Source organism: Sminthopsis crassicaudata, chromosome 1 (genome assembly GCF_048593235.1).
Source record: "Sminthopsis crassicaudata isolate SCR6 chromosome 1, ASM4859323v1, whole genome shotgun sequence".
Lineage (NCBI taxonomy): Eukaryota > Metazoa > Chordata > Mammalia > Dasyuromorphia > Dasyuridae > Sminthopsis > Sminthopsis crassicaudata.
Genome location: NC_133617.1, coordinates 301,334,900 through 301,344,936, shown reverse-complemented (window position 1 = coordinate 301,344,936; position 10,037 = coordinate 301,334,900). Strand labels below are relative to the sequence as shown.

At 38.7% G+C, this 10,037-nt stretch overlaps 1 protein-coding gene across 2 annotated transcripts in view; it reads left to right on the top strand.

The window, feature by feature from the left end:
* The first annotated feature begins 1,406 nt into the window (after nucleotides 1-1,406).
* Nucleotides 1,407-10,037, top strand: part of TNFRSF11A (TNF receptor superfamily member 11a) — a 102,282-nt gene continuing 93,651 nt past the window's right edge. Inside the window, exons 1-2 of one of the 2 annotated variants that reach the window (XM_074279033.1) lie at nucleotides 1,407-1,591; nucleotides 1,816-1,932. In XM_074279033.1, the coding sequence (XP_074135134.1) occupies nucleotides 1,511-1,591; nucleotides 1,816-1,932 (198 nt within the window). In that variant the 5' untranslated portion in view covers nucleotides 1,407-1,510. The remainder of the gene's footprint in view (nucleotides 1,592-1,815; nucleotides 1,933-10,037) is intronic. The other variant, XM_074279034.1, reaches the window with a different exon arrangement.

The window sequence follows — 10,037 nt, the reverse complement described above, 5'->3', positions numbered from 1 at the left end:
TTCTTCTTCTTCTCTCTTCTTCTTCTTCTTCTTCTTCTTCTTCTTCTTCTTCTTCTTCTTCTTCTTCTTCTTCTTCTTCTTCTTCTTCTTCTTCTTCTTCTTCTTCTTCTTCTTCTTCTTCTTCTTCTTCTTCCTCCTCCTCCTCCTCCTCTATCCCTATTTCTCCAATTCTTCCCCCACCCCTTCCTCTTCTCTTTCTCTCCTTTTCTCCTCCCTCTCTCCACAAAAGGTGAAGTTTCCAGCAAGTACATATCTCTTTTGGTCATATACTTCTACTGCAAGATGTTTTTTGCCAATGACATAGGAGAAGAGAGAAAAATTCCCCAACGTGAAAATACTCCTAAAAGCTAAGAATCCACTCACTTGACACAATAGCGTTTTTAACTCCATTTACAATATCTGCATCTCTTCCATTCTCTCCACTAGATGAGTGAACAGAAAAGAAATACCTAAATAAGCCATATTTATGAATAAATTTGTGGTGTCAACCTCGTTTCCAGATCACTTCATATGCAAATGAAATACCCAAATTCTGGCACCCTTAATTTCAACCAGGGGATAAGGGATCAAGTCCATCTTGACCACCACCATTCCACCCGCGGCGGCTTCCCCAACAACTTGTGTAAGCAGAGATTAGTGTCCTGACTGAGGATACAAAGATATTAAGATTTTGAACTCTGACCTTAAGATTCCAATATGTTTCTCTTTTAGGCAAATCACTCAAGAGTCCTAAAGGAGATAAAAGAGTACTTATCATCTGTATTATTTATTTCAGGACCCAGGAAATGTTTTGGTTTGGTTTATTTTTAAAATATTTTTAAAGGGGGTTTTCATTGCATATGTGAAACCTGTGGGTTCAGGCTCATTACGCTAAAAAGTCAGCTTAGGAGCCAACTATTTGGGACAGGAAAGCTCAGACAAAGAAAAGGATTGAGTAAAGCAAAACCTGTACTTCCTTTTTTTTTTTTTTTTTTTTTTTGTTAATCTCGATCCCTCCCTTTTCTCCTTTTTACCTAACCTTTTAATGCCCCAGTCTTTTTTTTTTTTTTTTTTTAATCAAACTCAACTTCCTCACTTTCCTGAAAGCAAAGCCAATCCCCCTTGGCATCAAGTGCTCCTCTGCTCCCACACCCACCCCCTCACCCACACCTACACAAGCAAGGAATCTCCACTTTTCCAGAAAATAAGGGGCTGAGAAATAAGGGGTGGCAAAGCGATCCTCTGCTGGGAGGAGCGAGCGTGGGAGGACTGGGGGTGGGCTCAGCAGAAAGGGGGTGTGAACGGGTGGAAGTGCCGCAGCGCCTGCCTGGGGGGACAGGTGGCTGTGGCCGGTCCGAGGAAACCGCTGGGCAGCGGACAGCTGGGGAACTGGGGAGCTGGCGAGGGGAGGGCCGAGGGAGGGAAGAGGACCGAAGAAGGGAGCTCCAGCGAACGTGGGGCAGCGAGGGTGGCCCCGAGACAGTCCCTGCTACCGGGAAGGCACTAGAGGGGAAAGGCGCGGGCACGCGCCATGGCCCGGTTCTGCTGGCGGCGGCCCCTCTACAGCCTCCTCCAGCTTCTCGGGCTGTGCATCCTGCTCTCCCCGCTACAGGTAAGGAGTCAGAGGGGGCTGCGGGGACCGAGGTAGGGTTGGGGATGGAGGAGATCCTCCGCCTGGCGGAGCGAGTTGCGGGGTGTCCCTCAACATAACTGGGGTTGCCTGATCTGTTAGAGGCTCCCGACCACACACACATACACACCGAATAACACATATATATTTACGTACTCATACTTACACACATGCTGCTATTTATCCTCCCCGGAACCAAAACCTAGAGTCTGGCAGTGAGAATCTCTGGGAGAAGGGACGGAGGAGAATCCGGAGGGAAAATAGTGCTGCCACCGCCGACTGTGACACAAAGCCAGCCTCATCTAGCCTGGGAATTGGGCAAGGTACACTTTTTTCTCTCTTTTTTTAGTTAGTTTGTTGTTTGTTGTTTTGGAGTTTTTTTATTATATACTGTTAAATATCTGTGAGTTCATGGGACGAATATTTCCTCAGTCCGTGTAGATCATGGCCCCTCCACGTATATGCCTTCATTTCCTAAGTTTTAATGGCCAAAGGAAAAGCTTTTTCCTAGCGTTTCTAGATGTCCAAGTTTGTAGTAATGAGCCTTTCGGACATTAGCCCACTGACCCTCTGACAGAAGACAACCCAAATTGGACCACCTGTAATTGAAGCCTTGTCAGTTTGGGAGAACTTGCCAAATCTTGAGCTTCCAAGTGGCAAGGTCGCTTCCGTACCTTGCTGCTGCTGAAGCATAACATTTTAGTGGAGGATTATTATTAATAGTTTGATGGGAGCGGTGGGTAGTATTTTATTTTATTTTTTTAAAAAACAAGCACCGATGCTCATCTCCGTAATTAACCAATCAGTATCTGTAATTCAGTGCAGCAATCGAAACTCTAACCCTTCTTCTTTACATAACTTAGAAATGATGACCTCCTTTCTCCAGCTCCCCGAATTGCTCACTGGAAAAAAAGGGAGGGGTATCTAGGGTGGAGAGAAGTTGAAAAGGGGAAATCCAGAAGCCCTGGTACCAAGGTACGGGACACTTTTCACAGAGGAAACCTTCCACAGCTTCCAAAGAAGGAAGGACAGAGTGGTGTGATAGTGAGCAAGCCAAAAGCAGGGAACTAATTAGAAAAAAGGAAAGCAAGGATTCCAACTGGGATGAATGAGTGTTGAAGGTTTTGGGCTACTGGTCTCCTGACTCCATCCAACCCATTTCTTGCTACAATCCTTGCTTGGAAAGAAGGATGCTGCTAGAGAAGAATGTCTAGCTAGTGAGGAAAATTTAGAAAATAAACTATGTGAACCATAGTGATAATATAGCATAGATATATAATATCTGTATACAAATATCTATAGATAATATGGATACATAATAGCACTTAAAGGCCTGAAAGGCACTTATGTTATTCCACTTGAGCAAATCATTTAGGAGTCAGTTATCCAGGTTATAGATATTTAATACTTCTTCCTTCTCTATGTTGTGGCCCTATTGTGTGTGAGCATTTTTGAGTACCTATGTAAATTTCACTGGTAATTATTTTATCTGAAAAACTTTGGGAGGGGAAGAAAAAGGAAGCAAATTCAAAATGGTAAATTATATTGTTTGCAGCTAGTAAAGGTAGGAGAAAAGGTGGAAACTAGTTTTCTTTTACTTCCATTCTTTACCTCCTGACAGTAGAAAAAAATGAAGATTTGACAGGGTGTGTATGTATATGTGTGTCTGTATAAGCCTCTTACTAGCTTTGTGAACTTGATCTGGTTGCCCAACCTGTTCTGTGGTGTTGGTCATATAGATTTTATTAATTTCAATTTACACAAGAGTAAAGGGTCTCAGATAAGTAGGGAAGTACTGTTTAATTTTTGTCTTTGTATTTCTAGCTTCTAACATAGTATTTTTCACATTGTGGGTACTTAGCACAAGGCTTGGCACAAAACGGGCACTTAATAAAGTCATAAAAGTAATAAATGCTTGTTGAAATGAATTAAGTTACCTAGACAGCTTGGTGGTGCAGGGGATAGAACTCTGGAGCAGGAATTGGGAAATCCTGCTAGATATTTTCTAAATGTAGACCTCTATTAGAGAATATGTTAAGCAGTTTTCCTCAATTTCTTCATCTGTAAAATGGGAAGATACCTGTCTCCCATAATTGTTATGAAGTTCATGTGAGATATTTGTAAAGCACTTAGCCAGTGTCAGGCATATAGTGCTTGTTATATAATAAAAGTTATCCATTACTATTTCTTGTTCGTGGTCACATGGCTATTCATCAGTCTTAGAACCCAAGTATATTGATTCTGTGGCAGCAATGTTTACTACATTATGCTACCTCTCTTTAGGAGTGAGTTAGTGACAGTATTGCATTTTCACAGTTAGGAAAATGAATACTGAGAATATCAGGTAACTGTGCCAGAAAGACATGCTAGGTTTCTGTGACAACTGAATGGAAGGGTGATGACCTGAGGCTAATGGGGGTTAAATGCAGTACTTCCCTGAAGCTAGAGTAGTTTTGGCAAAGTCTTTTTGTTTTAGGTCAGGTTTGCCCTGGACTAAGATCACTTCCTGGGGCCACCTTCCAATAACAACATCCCTGGGAGCTCTGAACTAGTTCTGAAACATCCCTTATCTGAATAAATAATAATTTTAAATTTACATTCATTAGCACTTTAATGTTTACAGTGGATTTTTATGTATATGTAAGCCAACTTCACAATCACCTGGTAAGGTCGGTAGTGCTAAGGATTGTCTCTATTTTACTTGAGGCTCTGGGAAACGTATTAATGACTGACTATGACTGAGAGAGAATTCAAACTCATATATGGTAGAATGAACTCTCAATTTTAAGACACAAAAACCTGGGTCACAGCTCTCCCACTTTATGACCCTGGAGAAGGTACCTCTTCTCTCTTCATCTGTCCCTTCACTGTTAAAATAATAGATCCCTTCTCTCTTGAACATTATGATTTTATGATTCTGATTCTATCTTCTTTTTTTTCCCCCCTGAGGCTGGGGTTAAGTGACTTGCCCAGGGTCACACAGCTAGGAAGTGTTAAGTGTATTTGAACTCTGATCCTCCTGAATTCAGGGCTGGTGCTCTATCCACTGTGCCACTTAGCTGCCCCCCTGATTCTATCTTCTAATGTCAAGGTACTTTTAGGACTCCAAACTGCTTATCTGGACATATTGATTTTGGAGGATGCTAGTTTTATATATTCCCATGGTTTCAGTTTGAAATTAAATGAGCTATTCCTCAGTCTGCTGAGCACCCACCCATTGTCCCCAGACTTTTCCCTATCCGTGATCAAAATCTAGAAACAATTCAATTTGTTCAGATCAGAGATTTTTCTGGGTTCTGTTACCTTTACCTGAAAGAGTCCCTAGATTCTTTGTAACCCTGATAAGGATGCTTTAAGTTGAATATCGATTTAGCTTTTGGACACTGTGACCCTACTGGTAAAATAACTTTTCCAAGTTTGTATTTAAGATCTTTTGAATCTTAAACTCCTTGAAACTATTTCATCACTAAATCATCCAGTATTAGCATTGTCAATTAATTATCTATATACTTCTAAAGGACAGCTATGGTATAAAGTCTAATGTAACAACCCAGAAATCATTTATATTTGATTTGGCCATACATAATTTTTGTGGGGAGTTTGCATGTATGCTGTTTGTATGTAGATTTGCTTGCTTTATTTTGTCTGTCTTAGTCTAATTTTATTAACATTACTTTGCAAAACATGCAGCAGTACACAAAATCATGAAGTTATTTCCTTCCTTTCCAGCCTTATTAAATCTCATTCCCCTTTTTATACTCAGTGAGCCAAGGATTCTTGCCTCCTTATAATGCCTTATACATAGCATTCTATCCCCAACTTTGTTTATTGTCACTGGCTGGCCTCCATGCTTGAGATTCCCCCCCCCCTCCAACCTCTCTGCCTCCTGGCTTCCTTCAGATCTCAACTAAGTCCCATTTTATATAAGAAGCCTTTCTTGGTCCTCCTTAATTTTAACCCAATTTATCTTGTATATTGGGTTTCTCCATTGTTGTTTGCAAATTGTTTCCCCTCTTAAATTATAAATTCCTTGAGATTAGGCAATGAATTTTACCTTTTTCTGCTTCTTTCACTTAGCATATAGTAAAGGCTTAATAAATGCTTATTGACTTGTCTTCATTTGGCCTTGAAGAATGCTGAGTGGGAAGCAGAAATCTATTTAGAAATAAAAGCTTCTCACAGGTAATTGAAAGTTGACTGCATCCTGAAAGTTGGAAGTGCAATGAAAGTTTATTTTATTTAATATCTATTTTGATTGACAAAATCAATAGGACAGCTAGGTAGTGAAGCAGATAGAATTCCAAGGCCTGGAGTCAGGATGACTCATCTCTCTAAATTCAAATCTGGCCTAAGATACTTATACCATGTGTGCCTCTGGGCAAGTCATTTAACCTTGTTTGCCTCAGTTTCCTATTGGAGAATTAGAGAAGGAAATGACAAACCACTCTAGTATCTTTGTCAAGAAAACCCCTAACAGGATCTTGAAGAGTTGGACACAATTGAAAAACTATCAAATAAGTACAAAAATTTTGGCTATAAAATCATCTGAGATGATTGGAAATGAAGAAGGCAGAAAAAATCTAATGGATAAAAAAAAATAGACACTTCAGGTGTTGCTTAATATGTTTAGCAGCTTAGGCAAGGGGCTACTTCATTTGAACTGAAGAATCCTGCTCAAATGAAATAAAATCTTAGAAAAACCTGCTGTGGCCAACTAGTATGTAACCACATGCTTTTGTTGGGGATTGGAGATGGAGTCACATTTCTATAAGTGATGATAAGCAATAGTGCAGAAAATGTTTCATTTTTTTATTGGTATCCACTAAGCCATGTGCACCTAATAAGTTTTCAGTTAATGTTTGTTAAATCGAATTAAATTGTAAAAAATAAAAAGGAATAACAACTCAGATTCTAATGAGAAATCACTAGAAAAACAAACTATATTTTCCTAAGGTACAATTGTCCAGCATGAAATCCCTTAGCAGTTCTCAGCATAGACCACTTTTCACAGATTTCCTTTAGACTCTTTTAATTGTGCTTATCTGCAACTGAACAGGATGCTTCTGGCAGCAGGAAAAAAAATCACTGCACTTGCCAATTAAGCAAAGATAATATTAGGGTGAGGGTTTACATGCATGCTTTACTGACTAATCCCAGCCCCCCAGACAGACTTCTACTTGTTTTGAAAAACAGATCAAAATGCAGTGTTCAGTACAGTGCTGATGATGACTCTTTTTCCCATGGGTCAACTCCATTCCTCCCAGTCCTTGGCAGTATCATTTATAGCCCACTGAAATGTTCAATGTATATAGCTCCTTCTGCTGCTACAGGTACAAGGTTTCCTAGAGACTCTATTGTTTGACTCATGAGAACACAACTGGGGAATTTCTTGTGCATTATAGCAAAAGAGGAAGTTTCGAGCAAGTACCTTTTCCAGAAAATGAAGTGCTACTTACTTGTCATTATTACTATCATTGTTATTTCTCAGTCACCTGAAACAGATTCATATTCTCTCAATATGGCAAAAAGCCTTAACTTTAGGAGGGGAGGGCTTAAAAAAAAGAACACATAACAAAAACACAACTTGTTCATACTTTTATTTATATAACTACATGAAATTCACATGAGAAAAATTCACTTCCAGAAAAGATAAGGGACAATTAGCTGACAAACAGAAAAGTTTCATGTAATGCTGAAAGTCAGGGTACCAAAGGAACATAAAAGGGGAAGGAAGAGGGAGAGAGAGAGACAGACAGAAAAGCATTTATTTGGCAGCTATTATGTGCCAGGTGCTGTGCTTTTACAAATATTTTATATGATTCTCACAGCAATGCTTCAAGAAAGGTACTATTATTATTCCATTTTATATTTGAGGAAACTAAGGCAGGTAAAAGTTAAAGGACCCAGAATCTCACTGCTTGTAAATTTATGAAGCCAGATTTTAATTCACATCTCTCTGACTATAGGTCCAATGCCCTATTCTCACTTGTCCCATGTAATAAAGAGTATTATAAATAAACACATATTCAGCAACAATTGTATTTTGAACATTAGAAGTTTTATGTGAGAGCTATTATCTCTGCATGTAACAGTAGACAAAGGAGTCTTATCACCACCAATCCCTTACCTTTTTTATGACTTTGCAGATAGTAAATATATATATATATATATATATATATATATATATATACACACATACATACATGCACATGTGTGTAACTAGTTCATGAACACACAACAAAGAATTGTGCCTCTGAACTTTTATAGTATCTCAGTACATAAAGATAGCACAGATTTTATTGAGGTCGTCATAAGGAAGAAGCCAATTAGAAACAAGCATATTTGTATTTCAGAAGATACTTCATGTCAAAGAAGGATCCATGGAGAGTCCTCAGGAAAAAAATCACCAGACTGTGGAGCCCTCTCCCAGTTGATCTTTGTTGTTATCCAGTCATACTCTGAGTTTTGCTTGTAGGAAACAGTGAGTGTTAATGCAGAGAACCTCAGTCCTTTTAGAATCACAGCAATCCATGGAAATTTTAGTTCCCTCTTTTGTTTACCAAGAACGTTTAATTAAGATTCTTTCCTAACACTCTTCCCCACCCCTCAAAAAATTTTTAAAATCATTTTATTAAAAATAGCCTTTGTGTTGACAAATGAATAGCTGGGCTCAGATTTCCTTATCCAATTCTTATCAAGAAAATAAAACAATAAAGATGTGCCTTCGAAGGCCAATAAAGACATGTTTTATGAGACCAGGAAAAGGGAAGTCCCGGAGTTGTAACTGCTCTGCCTACCGCATTGTTGTAGAAGGTGTTAGGTGAACTTTAGCTGCTGTGTCACTGTTAAAATTCTATCTCTCCCTGCTTCTCTGTCCTTTATTTTCCTGTTCTTAGGTTGTGGAAAGTAGAAAACAGAAACTGTTTCTCTAACATTTTTGGACTTGTGACTTTTATCAGTATAGGGAACACCAGGTAAGGAAATTGCCTCTACCAGTTCAGTAACTTTTTTTCAAATTATAGGGCAGTTGTTTGTTTGTTGTTTTTTTTTGTTTGGTTGGTTGGTTGTTGTTTTTTTTTTTTTTTTTGGGGGGGGGGTAGAAGGGCACTTCTAAGAGGTGAGTTGCTGCTAGTACCTGTCAGTGGCCAGACTTGAACTCCAGGCTTTTTGACCCCAAGGCCTGCCCTACCTCTCTCCATCCTGTATATCAGGTTACTTATATTCTCCAACATGGTATTCTTAATTACTGGAAGAATAGTGTTATTTTTGCTTTTTCCTTGTATTTCTCCATCTACCTTCCACAAATAATACATCTCCTTGAGAAAGCTGCCTATTATTAGGAGCATTTGTGATAGAGAAAGGCAGTATTACTTTGAAGTAACTCTGATTGCCCTCCATGTCTCCCTTTACCTATCATTCTAAAGATAGTCATTCTTCTATGTTCATAAATCATAGAGAAAGTACACGGTATTACTTGTTCAATTGGATAATTTTTTTCTTTCTAAAACCTTTACACTAAAAATTCATCTTTTTGCAAAATTTCACCATTATAATCTCTGTATATTTTCCCCTGGTTACAATATATAGCTCTTTTAAAATATATAAGGATGAAGCCATAGTTATAATTCAGTTTTTTTTTCCTTCTGATTCAATGTTTAGGGGAAAGAAAAATAAATTTAAATAAAGCAAACAAAAAAACAGAGAGATTTGAAAGTGCTTGTGAGATTTATAGATAATTGGACATGTATTATATATGAATGTTTGCCTAACTTTGTGCATGGTGTGCTCTCATCAGAGAAGATGCTGTGCTCGTGAGCAAAGCAGAATTGAATTAGCTCAGAAAAAAACATGAGATGTGCAAAGTTAGAGAAGCCACCCCAAATGTTCATAGGAACTCTTTGTGTCTGACTTGTGACAGAGCATTCTGGTCTTGTATTGGTCTGGTCAGCCACAGTTGTATACACTGTGACCCTAACACAGTGATGTCATTTTGGTCCTCTTTGAGAACAAAGAACAATAACCAACCAACTTTGTGTATATATATGTGCACATTGTATTTTGTATAGAGAGGTATGTCCCTCTATAACCTATCTGTCTGTTCTGGATCAATACTTCTAATTTAAGTTTCCTGCAAATAAGATGGATCTATACAGACATCACTAAGCAAGTTTCCCCTCAATCTCTTTTCTAATACAAATTACTGGCATCTGTTGTACTTTTGTCACAGGGATATGTTACTTAGAGTCTGCTCAACACTGAGAAGGCCCTAATCATGCCCTAATCAGCAGACATAGTTTATGACTGTCTGATAATAACTTATCTTTATTGGTTCTGTTAGTGATCATTGAGACCATTCTCTCTGCCTTCAGTTGCTATTTAAACACCTCTCAAGATGACATTTAATTACTGAGGGTAGTAATACTGGGGT